Source organism: Cervus canadensis, chromosome 4 (assembly GCF_019320065.1).
Source record: "Cervus canadensis isolate Bull #8, Minnesota chromosome 4, ASM1932006v1, whole genome shotgun sequence".
In the NCBI taxonomy this organism is placed as follows: Eukaryota; Metazoa; Chordata; class Mammalia; order Artiodactyla; family Cervidae; genus Cervus; species Cervus canadensis.
Window position 1 is genome coordinate 77006690 of NC_057389.1, and position 17303 is coordinate 77023992.

The following is a 17303-nucleotide window of genomic DNA, read 5'->3' on the forward strand; positions in this document are numbered from 1 at the left end:
TCTGAGCCACCAGGCCGGTAGGCTCGGTGTTAATGCAGTTGGGAGGAGTCCAGTTGTAGGCCCTTGTACACAGTGGGCAGCTGGGATTGGACCCCTCCCATAAATATAGGAACCAGAAGTCACTGTTTGTCCCTGAATGGGGACTAGAAAGTGCTCTACCCTCAAGCCAGTAGTCCAAGGAACTCTCCATCTGGGGCCATTGGTGAAAGCAGTATGTCGCATTCCAAAACCGGCCCCAGCTATGGGAGGGTATGGGGTTGGGTTTTGCATTACCTGCCAGTTGTGGAAATCCTTGGCCAAGAAGCTGTTATAAAACTTGGCCCAGAACTGGAGGGACATGGAGAATCCTAGAACAGACAGAGAAGAGGTCCACCCAGAGGTATCTGCTCAGGACTCCCACCAGAAGGCAGTGGCCACGAAAACAGCTTCATTGAAGGAAGCGGCAAAAGACACAGAGGAGCATGCTGTCATGAGAGACTTGACTGCACCTTGGGAGCCTTGCTTTAGGATTGAGGCCCTCATCCCTCCACTTTCTGAAGGTGTAGAGGGTTGACAGCTGAATTGTCTTCAGCCTACAGAGCCACTTTACCTTTGGTCATGTTCCCTCCCCATGTAGCCTGTGTCCAGGGGCTGGTCAGTGTGGATGGGTATTAAGGACTGCTCCCCTTATTCCAAAGCCAGGTGACTCGAAAGGTTAATTAAGTGCTTAGGTTAGTTAAGTGCTTTTAATTGCTCTTAACACCATCCTCTCTCCTCATTCGGCAGTAAACCTCTTGTACACAGAACGGCAGATCTCCATTTCAGACTATTTCCCAGGGGACCCAACTTCAGACAGGTGCTCCCAGATTTATATTGCCAGCCCAGACCTCTCACCAGACACCCAGGCTCCTGTCCACCTGTTGAATTCCCATCTGCACTTGGCCTGTCTCACAGATGTCTCAGACTCAGCGCATTAAACTGAAACCATCCTACTCTGTCCCCCAAGCTGTCCCTCCCCCAGTTCAGTACCTCTCACTCCCATTCACTCAGCTGTTCTTTCTAGAAACCTTGACACCTTGTTCTTTCTCAGCCCATCTGTCCAGTCATTCATAAACCCCTGTTGATTCTATACTCTTAAATGTTTTTCTTCCCATTTCTGCTGCCACCTCTCGATCAGCCTCACAGTCCGCTTTGGCCTGGACCTCCGCATTGTCCTTTTTAGTATCACAGCAGCCAAAGTGAAGTTTCGTTGATTTTATTGTTTCAGTGTAATCACTTATTTGGTTAAAAGTTAGTTTTTAACTAACTTTTGGTTCCATTGATCAGAATTCAGAAAACAATATGGGCATATAATTTTTCTTCCAAAGGCAGTGAGTTAACACATTCTAAGGTGTCCTTCCAGGTGTATTTTTTTGCCCATTCTCTCATTTGCGCACATTCTCCCTCTTTTTCTCTGCCCCTCTGTTCCTGGTGGCTTAGATGGTAAAGAATCTGCCTGCAACGCAGGAGACCTGGGTTCAACGCCTGGGTTGGGAAGATCCGCTGGAGAAGGGAATCGCAACCCACTCCAGTATTCTTGCCTGGAGAATTCCATGGACAGAGGAGCCTGGCGGGCTAGAGACTATAGGGTTGCAAAGAGTCAGACAGGACTGAGCGACTGACACTACTACTATTAGATTTTTTATACTGCACCTCACTTTTTCATTTAATGATATAGGGTGATGATGCATTTAAAGTATAAGTCCGATCACCTTACGCCCTAGCTTAAACCCATTTTTTGGATTGCCATTACTCTTATACTCAATCCCCAGCTCTTTAAAATGATAGCCCATGGACTACATATGGTCTTCAGAAATGTTTTTTATGGCTCACTTAGTGTTTTGTAAAATTCTAATTCAAGCATCATCAGACTGGCCATGCCTTATTTGGTTTGCTACAGATCCCACCATCCTCTGTTGTACTAACTTACTTCACATTCAAGGTCACTGTCTCAAGGAAGCTATCTTTCCCACCCCAAGTTTAGCCAGCCTTGATAGATGTTTTCCTGACTCCTTTTCTTCTCTGTCACAGCAGTTATACTTGTAGAGACTGTATACTGTCAATCTAATTGCATATTTTTTGCATTTTAATCTTTCTGAACCTGGTAAATGTCTTACAATGCACAGTGACTTAAAATTAATGGTGCAGCTTGCAATTCATGGAACTTTAAATTTGATGAAACCAAATAACCTGTGAAACCAAAAAACCTGTGAAGACGTTTGTGTATCTGTCTCTCTCACGAGAGTTTAAGTGGTCTGAGAGTTGGGTATTACTGTCTTGTTCCTCTATATCTGCAGTGCTTTCAGTGTCTGGCTTATCACCAATGCTCTGTAAGCACTCATGGGCTGAATGAATGACTGAGGGTGTAAAATAGGACTTTGTAATACAGATCCTGTATTGCGCTCTCTCAGAATTTTAATTTTGCAGGATTTTGTGAGTTCACATTCTTTCTTTTTTTTTTTTTAGAGCTTCCAGAGTTTGCCCTCTCCCCCTCAATCTTTGTCTTACAGACTGAAGACAGAGTCTTCTTTGCTCACCATATCTTCATGGAGAAACCCCTTTATCCTTTTGTGGAATTTCCTTAGTTGTCTCTGGGAATTTTGCAGTTGTCTGGATTGTCTTAGCTTGGGATAGCATAGTCTTTTCTGATTCATTTCTTGTCCCCTTATAATTCCCTGTTGTTTATTAGTACTTTTGTTTATTGGGCCAATCAAAGTGGTATTCAGAAAGAATGCTCCTCTGTGTCCTTCAAGTCCTGCTTAAAGTACTAGACCTTTAAGGGTATCTAGACCTCTAGCGTCTGTGGGCGTGTGCAGGCACTCTGCAGAACAACTTCGAGAGCAAATACAGTTGATTTGTGAAAATTATCCATTCCTAGCCTTACTTTTTTCTTTCTCTAAATTATATGCTCATTTCATTCAGTAAGATTGAATTTATTCACAAGTACAAGAAAAGGTGATGCCAAAAGCAGAATGTAGAGTGTAAGCATTGCTAGTATATCTTGAAAACATGTTTGTTTGGGGGATTCTGTAGGAGAAAATAAGAGAATAGGCATCCCAACTCTTATTACCTGAATGCTCTTATTATCATTAACTTAGATCCCTGTTTATCCCAAATCATCATAAAAGCTAATATAAACTTTTCTGTATTACTATTTGACTTTGGTTATTAAACTTAGAAAACATCTGTTGGCCCACACATTCTTTTCTTTAATAGAACGGTGATGTGACCTTAACAATTTTTGAAAATGAGTTTATTGAGTTACTTTCCAAGAGCTTAAGTGAGAAGTCAGCCTTTATAATCTATACTCAGAGTATCATTTGTATGATTTTCCCCAGAGACATCATATTCCTCTTTCCAGCAGTGAGCTTCTGGCTGGCTTTCCTGCTCTCTTGCATGTTGATGACATCTTCATTCCACAGTCTCCCCGCCCTGCCTTCCTTCCTGCCAGTCTGGCCTTCCCAACCCACCAGAGCTGTGTTGTTGCCTGAAGACCTGCGGGTTTCCCTTTGCTTTATCTCTTCCGGATTAGTTGTAAATGGGCTAAGTAAGAGGAGTTTTACCTTAATCTCTTGACAGTACTGGTGTTTTGTTTTTTAAGAAAGAGCCAAAACATAAAACATTTCTCTTTATCTTTCAATATGTCTTTTAGAAGTCACAGCCTCTGTGCAATCAAAGGTTTTTTTGAAAGTCTAAAATGTGTGCACACATTTCGTATTGGTGATACACTTTTGCCCCAGAAGTTGAAACTATACACAAATTTTATACATGAAATATAGACATAAATATGTACATGCATGTGTCTGTAGGTGCGTTTATAACTTTCATGTTTACGTATGAGTTTATACACACAAAAATCTCTGCACTAGCTGTGAAATGTCCTTTCTGTTTTTGCAACACAGCTATTGAGTAGACACAGAATTGGAGTGTGGTCAGGAAAAAAAAAACCACCCTGGAAATCAGAGCGCTAAAGCTTCCAGCTTAGCTGTGTCCTTATCCAAATGTGTGGCCATGAGCAGTTATTAGACTGTGAGCAAATTATTAACCTTCAGCTTTTTTTTTTTTCTTTTTTTGGTTCTAAGAGAGGGTAGAAGTGGATCAGTTGTTCTCATCTTTATATATTAGAAGTACTTGGGGGAAACTTTTAAAAATGCAGATGCCCAGACCCTACCAAGAGATTCTGGTATTTCAAAAAAAATCTCCCCTGTGAGTCTATTATGTATTCAGGGTAAAGAACTGTCCACTAGACAAACTCTCCCTTGGTCTGTGAGACTCTTTTTTAAGTTGATATTTCTCCTTCCTAAGACAGGACGGGCCAGGCCAACTGTGTGGGCCAATCCAGAGTCCAGCAAGATAAGCTGTTCTTTTGTTGAATTCACCTTATACATGTGATTATTACAGCACTCAGGGGTAAAGCGTCCTTGTTGCTGTTCCGTCCCTCAGTCATGTCCCACTCTTTGTGACCCATGGGCCGCAGCATGCTAGGCTTCTGTGTCCTTCACCATCTCTCGGAGTTTGCTTAAACTCCTGTCCATTGAGTCAATGATGTCATCCAACCATCTCATCCTCTGTTGCCCCCTTTTCCTCCTGCCCTCAGTCTTTCTCAGCATCAGGGTCTTTTCCAGTGAGTCAGCCCTTCACATCAAGTGCCCAAAGAATTGGAGCTTCAGCTTCAGTATCAGCCCAATGAGGAGTTATTGCACTATCTCACTCAAATCCTTCCGATGACCATTTTACATTTTACCAAGGACTAAATTGTGGATTTAGATATTCTAAACTTGCCCACAGTCAAAAGTAATACAGTCAGCCCTCTGTATCCTTGGGTTCCATCTGCAGATTGAACCAACCACAGATGAAACATATTGGGAGAAAAATTCTAGAAAGTGCCAAAAAGCAAAACGTGAATTTGCTGTATGTTGGCAACTATTTACATAGCACTTAAATGGTATTAGGTATTATAACTAATCTAGAGATGACTTAAAAGTATCCAGTGAGTAGATTATATGCAAATACTGTGCCATTTATATAAGGGACTTGAGCATCAGCAGATTTGGGAATCTACAAGGGTTCTGGAGCCAAACCCCTCTGGACACCAAGGGACAGCTGTAGATAGTGGAGTTTAAATCTTGGCCATCTGAGTCACTAAGCCATGCTGCTATTACTGTTAAGATTATTGTTTCCACTGTCCTCATTTTACAGATGAGGAAACAGAGACACAGGAGATTGTGTAACTTGCCTTAGGTGACCAAGCTAATAAAAGGCAGAGTCAGGATTAGAACATAGCTCTTTGTGATTCCAAAGCCCGAGTTTCAAGCTCCGTGACCGTGTTCTCTGTCGCCTCCCACTCTTACCTTATCCACTGCACCCTGGCTGTGTATCGTGCCTCTCTTGGGCCCTCCCTGAACACTAATTCTTTCTTTTTTCTTGCTGTTCCTGTGCTCAAAAACAGTCAGTGTCTGTTTCTTAGACCCAAGGTCTTTTGTTTATTTATTTATTTGGACATTAAAGGCCCACTGAGGTCTGCCCCCTGCCGCCCTTTTATTCCCACAGTGCCGAAAACCCATGCTGTGCCTTGTCGGCCTGATTCCGCGCCATCCCACCAGCGTGCCAGACTTCTGTCTCCAGGCGTCTTTCATAGGGTTGCCTTCATCCTTCAGCCAGTTTTCCTTGAAAACCTGTTTTGTGCTGACAGGATCGAATGGAAGGCTTGAAATCCTGAGGGCCTGAATCTCCCTTCTCTGCTCAAAGCCCCTTTCTCGGGGAGCCCTCCTTCCTCTCCCTGTCTCCTGCTGTGCCTCCCATCTCAATGCTCCCCACATCTGGGCTACAGTGTGGAGCCTCATTATGGAGTCTTTTATCTCAGTTCATAAGTAACTCTGTGAGGGCAAAGACCATCTATGAAAATCTTGAGCAGGTACTCATTGCTTAATAAATAGACACTGAATGAGTTCATTTTGGATAATTGTGCTTTCCCCTTCAAATCAAACTCTCTGTTCTCATATTTATTCTGAGTCCAGAAAAGCCAATTTTTAAAATACAGACTTACAGGAATTTTTTTAGACATGTTTGTTGTTATGACTTCTAGGAATTTTTTAGAAGCTTGTGCTTTGCTTATTTGAAGGGCAAATAAAACTGATCTCAAACTTTTGCTGTCCTCCCAGTAAATGTCCCCTCAACGGTCATGGAAGCCATGTGCAGACAGGATGCCCTGCAACCCTTCAACAAGAGCAGCAAACTCCCCCAGGCTCCCCAGCAGCGCTCTGTCGTCTTCCCCCAGACTCCATGCGGCAGGAACTTCTCCCTCCTGGATAAGTCAGGGCCCCTGGAATCCGGATTTAATCAAATCAACGTGAAGAACCAGCGCGTCCTGGCGAGCCCCACCTCTACCAGCCAGCTCCACTCGGAGTTCAGTGACTGGCACCTCTGGAAATGCGGGCAGTGCTTTAAGACTTTCACGCAGCGGATCCTGCTACAGATGCACGTGTGCACGCAGAACCCTGACAGGTAACCCCGCCTCTCGTGGCTCACAGGGTGTGTGTGCTTGTGAGGCTCACTGCTTGCCTTCCTGTCGCCTACTCCAGCCACACCTGGGGGGGAATCCTGCAATCAGAGGTCTGGAAGGCTGAGAGTCACGTGAGGCGCTTCTTGGGCTTCATTGTGTAAAAGGGCTGCATGAACGGGGGCTGCAGAAAGGAATCTTGTGTCACTTTCCAAACAGCTCTGCCTGAGTCTAAAGGGAGGCAAAGTAGAAGGCTCAGACTTATGAATATCATAGGTGGAAAAATGAGGTCAGGATAATTAGAATCCTCTCTGTCTTCCAAAGATAATATAGCTGCCTGCTCTGCTGCTGTCACAGTCGTTTCAGGGTTCACCTCCAGTGTGCCGTGGGTATGAACTTAATTAAGTACTAAGAGGTAATGAATTGGAATTTTTTGCTTAGTACTATTTTTCTTCAGAGCATGCAAACCCATAAATCCTGCAAAGCTGTCAAAAGGAAATACCTACTCTGCTAGTGATGTGGAGGAAAACAGATGCCACTTATTCAATAAACTAATATCCACACAGAAGAAAAATGTTGACTAGATACCTCGGAGTCAAAGTTGGTTTGAAAGTTTGTCAATAAAGAATTTTATGGCCATGAACTGAAGATGAAATTTAGCTGAACAAGTGAATTAAAATTTCAGGTACTCTGACGAGTGGCACAGTAGACATAATGGAACTATTATTTATGAATCAAAATGGTTTTATTCGACAGTCTTGATAGCTGGGAGTGCAAAAGACAAAAATCAAATTAATTCAGTAAGAAAGGACAGTGTTTTATCTCCCCTTCACATCCTATGAAAATTTGATTAAATGCAAACTATCTAAAAATATTTTTAATATAAGGGCAGAAAGTAAATTTTGAAAGTAGAATAGGAGACTCCAAAGCAGGACTCCTGAATTTTCTTAATTTAGCCACTGGTTAACCTTAAGCCACTCAGCACTCCTTGCCTTAAGATATATGCACCCAACTCTCCCCTCTTAGCTCTGCAGGATACAGCAGTGTGCTCGAACCCAAGCAGGCAGGGAGGATGTTGGAGAGAGGGTGGATCATTTTTATTTTTTTAATTTATTTTATTTTCATTTAATTTATCTTTTTTAATCTTTTAATTTCAGATAATGATCCATTTTTAGGGTACACGTGCATTTTTATGTGTGTATATGTTTTCTTTGGTGCCATGCTAGAAACCACTTGCTTGGCATCAAAGCGTTGCTGTAACTGATTGATGTTGAAACATTTGTATTAAGGCCATTAAGGCAGCTGTGTCTATATCATCTTTTACCTTCAATAGGAGAGCCTCCCGGTGAAAATATCAACAGCCTTCTATATATCTTTGTAGTGTTGGCTTTAAGGGAACACAAAAGTTTTGGAAATGTTTTTCTTACTCGAGAAGGATTTTTTTTTTTTTTTTAATTTGCCTTCCTTGCAAGTATACAGATAGCCTCAAGATATATCTGTTCAAAGTTTGCAAAGCATTTTGGTTATTTTTTTTAATATAAAAAGTGCATTACAATTTATTATAAACTTGCTTTTTAAATTGAGGGAGTTTAGGTGTGCATGAGTTTAGGTGTATTCTCAAGAGATTCATTGTGATCATCACAACTGAATATACAAGGTAAGATGAAATGATAGTTGAAAATTTCTGGATAGAGGAACTGAAAGCTTAGCTTTGAGTATGATTTCACGCTGAATGTCATATAAAACAATGAAATATGTCATGGTAAATAAAAAGATAGCAAAACAGACTGTTTTGTCAAACCTCAGTTTCACTTCAAAAATCATGTATGTATTCTGGTTTGAGTTCCTGTGAAGTCTGTTCTGTCAAATAATAGTGTTAGAATTTGTAAAGCATCTATGTAATCTGTCAGACAAGTGCCTGGCAAATTAGAAAACTTACAAAGTGTACAAAATACACTTCCACGAGAGACTGTTAGGTTATTGCTGATTCCAAGCTAATCTAGAGTTACTGGCAAAAATCCAGGTGGCTTGAGACTCCTATCCTGTGTGAGACCCTGCTGGGCTTGTTTGATGCAGATATCCAGGTGTGGTTTGGCCAGGCCCTCCCAGATGAGGTGAGGTAATGTGCTTTATATGCAGGTAGATTGCTGTATCTCCTCCTTTCCCTTCACTTTGTTGGTGAAGAGAGGTGGTCACCATCATTCATGAATAAGTTAAAAGTAATTATTATGACTTTAATGAAGTAGTCCTTTTAGAGGCAGAGTAATAAAATACATTGTTTCTTACTAATAACAGGGAGATGCTTGAATTATTCCATCACATTTGAGTTGGTTAGTGGAGATAAGGGAAATAGAGATGCTCAGTCTCCTTGACCCACTAATTTCACTGAGATATATAATGTGCTTTTAGGATATAGGCTTGGAAGAGCTGTATGGTTGGTGTTCCAGAATCTCACATGCTTTCCTGTACCAGCACATTTGGGAGTAGAAGACATTCTCTCCATAATTCTTAACCACATGAGTGAATTTCTGAAGAGGAGAAATATACAGAACTAAAGTGGAGCATCAATTTGTGCATAGTTGTGAGATTTGGAGTCTTTTATTGTCCACGTGGAGACTGAACTGCTGAATATATGTGTTTTCTTTAGTGATTGACTCCATAAATTAACTGACTTTTAGTCCTTGGCAGTTTGTGCCCATTCAGCCCTATACAGTGAAAAAACTTAGAACCTGCCAGTCAGAAACCATTTCCTTTCTATTTGAAAAATGCAAATGTTTTTATTTTGATAGGAAAATCTTGCTAGAACTAGAGGCAAGAAAGGGAGACACAGAAGACAAAGTCAGAAAGTAAACAAGCTAGAGTTTAGTTTCAAACATGTCCAGATTTTGAAACAGGCCCCTGAATCTTAGGTCTAAAAGATTTTTCACTCAACAGACTGAATATTTGGCCATGAAACCCAAGACATTTGAACTTTCATCAAAGAGACTGTATGTGTCTTTGTTTGTGAGCTTTTTCATGTGAGGGACCATCAGTAAGTCTATGACTTGATAAAAAGGAAAGAGATCTGAGGATACCCCGGATTGGCAGCCTTACTGATTTTCACTACCATGTTATTTACATTGAACATAGAAGGAAAATTCATTTGACCTGGCAAAGTAGCAATTAGCATTAAAGATAAAAATATACCCATAATAGGGTCCAGAAGCCACAGGATTGTTATTTCTTAATTTTATTGTGTTAATGTCATGTCCAGCTCTTTGCGACCCCATGAACTGTAGCCCACCAGGCTCCTCCATCCATGGGATTCTCCAGCAAGAGTACTGGAGTGGGTTGCCGTTTCTTTCTCCAGGGGATCTTCCCGACCCAGGGATTGAACCCCGGTCTCCTGCATTATAGGCAGACGCTTTACCATCTGAACCACCAGGGAAGTCCTAATATTAAACATACGCGCCCCCCCACTCCCCCAAATCTCTTCTTCCCTTTTCTCAAGCTACTGACTTTTTCTTTCATGAGTAAATTCAAAGGGAGGAAGCTGTAGGAATCTAGATCAACCTAGATATTATTTAGGGATTTCAAAAAACATTTATAGTTTAGCATAAGTTTATTCCAGGTGGTGCACTGGTGAAGAATCTGCCTAGCAATGCACACGATGTGATCCCTGGGTCGGGAAGATCTCCTGGAGAAGAGAATAGCAACCCACTCCAGTATTCTTGCCTGGGAAATCCCATGGACAGAGGAGCCTGGTGAGCTATAGTCCATGGGGTTGCAAAGAGTCAGACAGGACAGAGTGACTAAGTGTACACACAGGCACATAAGCTTATTACCCAGGCCAGGGCAGCTTGACAGACTTGTGCTTGAACCAGGAATTAGAAATCCCCTTTCCCTTCTGTTTTTTGCTGCAGAAACTATCAAAGGTCCCACTGGGGGTAGTGGTGGTGGTCATGGGTCTCCAGAAAGGAGTAAGCAAAGCCTTCACTCACAGTGGGTTATTTTCTGATGCATATGTTCTAGTTTATTCTCTGCAGAATGTCTTTACAGTGCTTATCTTTATTTTTCATCATTTTCCTTTCCTTTTTGATTGTGCCACATGGGGAAAGCTTGTCTTTAGCCTCCTGGACACACTGTCAGCCACTCACATTTGTGTTTTGAGCGTCCTTGTTTATATAATTGGATGTGGAAGTACCAGAGGGGAAGATAACTCTAGAAAGAGCTGTTTGATGGGAGGAGCCTGACAATAATCCCATCACCGTAATAGTTGCTTTGGAATGCATCGGTGTTTCTGTTCCATTGTTTCCCCCTCCCCTACGTGTGAAGGTTACCTTCTCTCTAGCTTTCAGCATTCTCCGAGTGTCTTGGCTCTGTACTGCCAGTCTCCTGAAATCCTTTTCTCCTTACGTAGCGCTTAGTTCTTTTCTCACTCAGGACAGCCTGCAGTGGCCTAAATGGCGCCCTGTTTGAAATCTCTGGGGATGGGCTCTTGGGCTTGACTGACAGGGAGCAAGGAGGGAACGTGGGCCCAACTGAACAACTTTTGTCCTGGAGGCTTTCATGCCATGAAAGAAAAATCAAGGAAGGATTAATAGTATTTTAAACCAAACCACACTTAATTTTGTTAAATGTTTCATCCTTTTCCTATGTGTACACCAAACCAATTACAGACGCGGAGTAAATGAATTGCACATTTTACTCAAGTCATCTTTGGCAGAGGAGCCACCAGTTGCAGAAAATGCCAGGGGAGGCACAAAACTGTCCTGCTGCTTTCTTTCTGCTTAGAAATTTACCGGCATTGATATATGCTAACTAAATCGACCTAGGCTTTTGTCTATTTTTTTTAGATATTTCATTGTTGAGGACGGAGCACCTCCTAGTTTTTCTTGAAACTTGATATTTCTGTGTTGGAACAAGTCACACAAGGTTATTTAAATTAATCCAAATTAAGTTAAAATAGTATTTTAGTTTCTTAGTCACCCTAGCCACATTTCCAGTGTTCAGTGGCTGTGTGTGTCTAGTGGTTCCACTATTGAATAGTGTAGATACAGAACATTTTCATCATGGAACAGCATTGCTAGGTATCTCAAGTAGTGTTTAACAAAAAACAAACAGCCAAAAGCTTCTTCTGGTTACTGGCTATTATCACTTTGTGAGGAATGCTCATTGTATTTGTTTGGAGAATAATAAAATGATATATGTGTATGATAACTTGGAGAGAATCAAAGTGCTTTAGAAAGGAGAGTCTCATTTAGCTGCTCAGTGACCTGAGATCCTATGAAGAGTGAAGCTGAACACGGCACTTGACAATGCCGTGTCTTCCTGTGCTGCTTCTGCTATGACACATCAAAGGGGCACAGAATTTGGGAATTGAAATTGATTGTATCTAAGAGTTTAATAAATTAAGACTTATGTTTTTGTTGTTATTGATATTTCATTTTTTTCACTTTTTAAAAATTCTTTTATTATTTGTAGAACTTTTCAAACCCCACCGTCTATTCTATGAGTCTTTTTAAAAACTGTACAATTTTTAAAGGTTACTTTCCATTTATAGTTACAACAAAATGTTGAGTGTGTTCCCCTTGTGCAATACATCCTTAAGCCTATCTTATACCCAAGAGTTTGCATCTCCCACTCTTCCATCCCTATACTGCCCCTTAACCAAATCTTGCTTGAAAAGTTAATGGGAATGTTAGTCATCAGAATAAAAAGCTGAGAAATGGCAAGTGATTCTGTGCCCTCAAAGCCCTTTAGATGTAAACTGAGAGGTGAGGAGTCAGGGTGTGCTAATAAAACATACATATAGCATCTTAAATCCTGAGGTCAGTTGTTTAGAAACAAGTTGTGACATCTGAGATTCTGTAGTAGCCATGATGTTTTCTAAGCCCTGCTCTTGAGCATGAAGATTTCATTCTGTCTTAAATGTATTCCTGTGTGCTTAGGTCAACACTGGGATGCAATCAATGTTAAATTTACTTTTTGATCGTTTCCTTTTATTCATTCTTGGGAAATACTGAAAATCCAGAGAAAGAAGGATCTTGTCTGTATTTCCTAAGGGTTCACTTTCCATATATTTCTAGGCTGAGAGAGAGCATCTGTTGTTATAATGGCAAATAGAGTACACATTTTAGTACTAAATTCTACATAAAATAAGTATCTGCAAAGGTGAATGTGACAATATGGTTTAAAATCTTACTCTTCAGGGTACCAGAATTAAAGGGACATCACTTTGTTTTTGAGATCTACTAAAGTAATTGCAGCCATGAAATTAATAGACGCTTACTCCTTGGAAGGAAGGTTATGACCAACCTAGATAGCATATTAAAAAGCAGAGACATTACTTTGCCAACAAAGGTCCATCTGGTCAAGGCTATGGTTTTTCCAGTGGTCATGTATGGATGTGAGAGTTGGACTGTAAAGAAAGCTGAGCGCTGAAGAATTGATGCTTTTGAACTATGGTGTTGGAGAAGACTCTTGAGAGTCCCTTGGACTGCAAAGAGATCCAACCAGTCCATCCTAAAGGAGATCGGTCCTGGGTGTTCATTGAAAGGACTGATACTGAAGCTGAAACTCCAATACTTTGGCCACCTCATGCGAAAAGTTGACTCATTGGAAAAGACCCTGAAGCTGGGAGGGACTGGGGGCAGGAGGAGAAGGGGACGACAGAGGATGAGATGGCTGGATGGCATCACCACCTCGATGGACATGAGTTTGGGTAAACTCCGGGAGTTGATGATGGACAGGGAGGCCTGGCGTGCTGTGATTTTTGGGGTCGCAAAGAGTCGGACACGACTGAGTGACTGAACTGAACTGAAAGTAAAGTTTGTTTCTGTATTTCAGTTCTAGATTTTCTTGTTGCTTGGACGTCTCAACAGTTTACCAAGTTAGTTTAAATAGTCCATATTTTAATTAGCAGGACTAGAGACAAAACTGTGGAAGACTGGCTACAGGGCACTGGCTGGTACAGACAGTGGAGGGTGGAGGTCACATGGTTGATGCTGTCTCCCGTGAGGCTGTGTCTTGGCCAGATCCTTAGGTGACATATGTTTGTTGATTATCTAAAAGCAGGAGCAGAACAGGATGGGATGCGAGAGGGCAACTAGTTCAGTCCATCCTGCTTACCAGAGCGATGAGGAGATGGAGAGTCAGGGAAGTTGGGTGACTTGTCAAGTCCCACAGCTGATTAGGTTCAGAAGCTGAATCACGACTCGTCTCCATTTCCCTCATTTGAGGCCATTCCATTCATTCAGCTGAATTGCGCAAAGTGGCTGTGCCACAGGTCACAGGATACCTAGCAAACCTCTCTCAGGCTAGTACTGGCCAAGGTGATGTTTTAGAATCCAGTTTGCCTTTCATTGTTGTTACCTTGATATAAGAATTCAGCATAAACCCATCTGTGGTCATTTCTTCTCTTTGGTGTGTAAATCTTTGCCACCTTGATTATTAGAGTAAGAAGGCTGGAATGACTTCTGACTACAGGAGATAAATCACTCCAACTTTTGACGGCAGAATTAGAAAAAAAGAAAAGATTAATTGGTTTTATTTAGTGGCTTATTTTTTATTGTGATAGCTATTAAAAACAGATAACCAGAGGCTAATAAATGTTAATGGTCCTTCACTATTAGAAAAATCAATTGTCAGTGGATATAGCATATATTAATACATTATTTTGTTTATGATCTTCAGTAACATTAAAAAAATTCACCCCGAGAGAATGATTTCTGGAGGACCCCTCTAAGGTTAATGGTTACTACAAAGAATAGATTTGGCAAAAGGACATTCTCATCTACATATAATTTTAATGACTTCAAAGCTTTATTTTATCATTGTAATAAAATGCATGTGCAATTTGTCAAGTTTGATAAACTCCTTACCAAGGACTCTTATATATTTCTTTGAAACTTGTTTGAAAGCAGATAGATTTCTAAATGTAAGTAATTAAAATTGTATAGTATTGAGTTATTGACCAATCCTGGACTATTAATCAAGCTAAAAAATTCTACAATCAGTGCTCAGTGTGCTGAAGCCTGGTAAAATAATAGTATTTGTGTTCAGTGAGGCAAGTAGCCACAATTAAGCACTTCACTTGACAAATGAGAGGGTGCACTTTATTTTGCACTTAATTGAATTGTTGTACATGCTCGGTCACTGTTGTCTCCTGGCCCTACATTTTGGTTTCTAGTCTTTGGAACATATGCATTTGCTAAAGGTAGAGCAATTAAGTCTGTTTTAGTCACTGGCTTTCTAAACACAGCCAGAAACATTTGAGCCACAAGCCAGGGCTTCCTGAACTCTCTTGATATCACTCATGACAGATTATTAATTTTCTTAACAAAAATTTTGATAAACAAATTAGAGCCCTGTCAAGGAATGATATGAAATAGCCTCAAATAGGGAAAACTCCCCAGGTTTTATATCACTCACCAGATTCTGCTTAAGTAAGCAGAAGAACTTCTGTGGAGAAGACAGAATTTTAATCTATTTTATGAAAACCAAAAATTGATTTCCTTCTCAGGAACTGAAAAGAACATGCTCTGATAATCTTGCTAATTATCAGGTATTTGTCACAACTTCCTTCCATTTGCTTTTGCATCCCAGTCTTCCTCCTGCAAACATAGTGATATCCTGTCATTTCTGGGCTGCTATAAATCATCACTTGCTACCAGATTAAACTGGGGAACTGAAGTTTCAGAAAAAGACCCAGTGGATAAATATGAGTCAGGGTTGAGGGTAGGGAGATTGTAAATGGAAGTCAGGATGTCTTTTTCAAAGAAGCAGATCTGAGTGCATAAACGTGTTGATCTGTGCGCTACCAGATAGCCACAGTTGGGGATGTGCTGTAGACAGAGCCCAGGACCATCTAGTATCTTTTAAAACACACACGCAGCTTGCTGACTTGCCTGCCTGTTTACCTGGGACTTAGAATAAAGTCCAATCACTCTTGAGTGACCTTGGCATCAAGAGCTTATTTCCTTTGAGGACAGTTTATCCTCCATTTTCTGAACTGACAGAGATAATAATAACTGCTTTCCCTGAGGATTATCGTAAAGATTAAACCAGATAATTGATTTTAACACACTTTGTAAAGTTAAAGTGCCACAGAATTACAAGAGACAATTACATATTTTCTCTTATACCATTCTCCTTCATCAAGTCTGTACTCTAAAAGCTCCCATATTTGCCTGGGGGTGGGGATCAAAATACGAAATAGAAGTTGTGGAAATGGTGCAGTTAATATTGGAAAGGAATATTCGTGGGGGTATTGAATGTGTCACATCAGCTTTGTGAATTTTGTTCCTATGGCAACAAGTATAGTAATGAGAACCCAGGGGCCCCAGCTCTATGCTTTGTTACAAAAACTGAATGTTCCAAAAACATTTTGGCCCTAGCCTCGTGATGCTAACTTCTACTGACTAATGTAGAATGTAATGACCAGGTAGTGTCTTCATTTGTTTCAGACCTTACCAGTGCGGCCACTGCTCCCAGTCCTTTTCCCAGCCTTCAGAACTGAGGAACCACGTGGTCACTCACTCCAGTGACCGGCCTTTCAAATGCGGCTATTGTGGTCGTGCCTTTGCCGGGGCCACCACCCTCAACAACCACATCCGAACCCACACTGGAGAAAAGCCCTTCAAGTAAGTAGCGGCTCGTGCTGCCTCCTTCCTTTCTCCTCGCCTTTCCTGGGAGCCGGCAGACAAGGTGGGCAGCAGCGCCCAGCTCAGCTGGCTGCTGGAGAAGGCTGGGTACAAAGTCAACGTCCAGACTGCAGAATCACCTGCTGTATAGTAGCTGATGCTAGGAAAATGAATTCAGAATATTTTTACACTGAGGCCTGGCTTGAGCTGTGCAGCCTTGAACGTGAGACATTCTTTGTGATCTGTTTTCTCATAAATAAAATAAGGAAGTAGGAATGAGTAATTTAGAGATTCTTTCTAGTTTCTCAGGGTCTGTGCCTCTGGAATTTGAACTGGGAGCCTCGCAGAGTGCCATCTGTGGCCATCTGCAAGGTGGCCACAGTTGAGAACAGCTAAATAATTGTCTCTTGGGAAATTTGAACCCTTTAAAATTCTGATGAATGATTTCCTCCTCTTTTATATGTATTAAGGAGGTTTGAATCTGTTACAGCAGCCAACTGGTAGCTTTTCAACGTGCCCTTTTGGATTTCAGACTTACCATGGTAATGAAAGAAAGAAAAACAAAACCAAACACAGGACATGTTTGAGTTCTTGAGGATTCAAGGAATGTGGAAAGAGGTAGACAAGGGCTTTGGCCAAGGCAAGGGCACCTAAGCGAGAAACAACGTTTCTAGATATAGCACAATCATGAAAACAGAGGACATCTGAATCCTATAAGATGGCCTTTTCATTCTCTCACTCATTCATTCATGTATGTATGTGTTCATTCATGCAGCAAATATTTATGGAGCACCTTCTTTTGTACTAGGTACACTGCTAGGCATAAGAGATAAAAAGGTAAGTGAGACTCAGCTCCCTAATCTTTGAAGACCTCATAGTTTTGGGGGAAGCCCAATTAATAAGCAAGGATTACTACATAGGGTAGAAGGTACAGAATTGAAAAACAGTAAGGCATGTGTGTACAGTGTTTCAGGTAGCACGGAAGTGGAGTAATCAGTGCTGTCTGGAGGAGATGAGGTTTAAGGTATGTTTTGAATGCTGAGTAGGAGTTTTCCAGACATACAAGGGAAGAAGGCTTTCTGGAAGCCCGTGTGGGATACAGAAAGGCTTGGGAGTGTGAACCAGCTTGTGTGACCAATTGGTCATCTCAGAACAGGTTTTAC

General features: G+C 41.3%; 1 protein-coding gene across 2 annotated transcripts in view; it reads left to right on the forward strand.

Moving 5' to 3' along the window:
- Positions 1–17303, forward strand: part of PRDM6 (PR/SET domain 6) — a 105240-nt gene that overhangs the window by 81007 nt on the left and 6930 nt on the right. For both annotated transcript variants that reach the window (XM_043465909.1, XM_043465908.1), the window contains exons 6-7: positions 6180–6522; positions 15964–16140. In XM_043465909.1, the coding sequence (XP_043321844.1) occupies positions 6180–6522; positions 15964–16140 (520 nt within the window). The remainder of the gene's footprint in view (positions 1–6179; positions 6523–15963; positions 16141–17303) is intronic.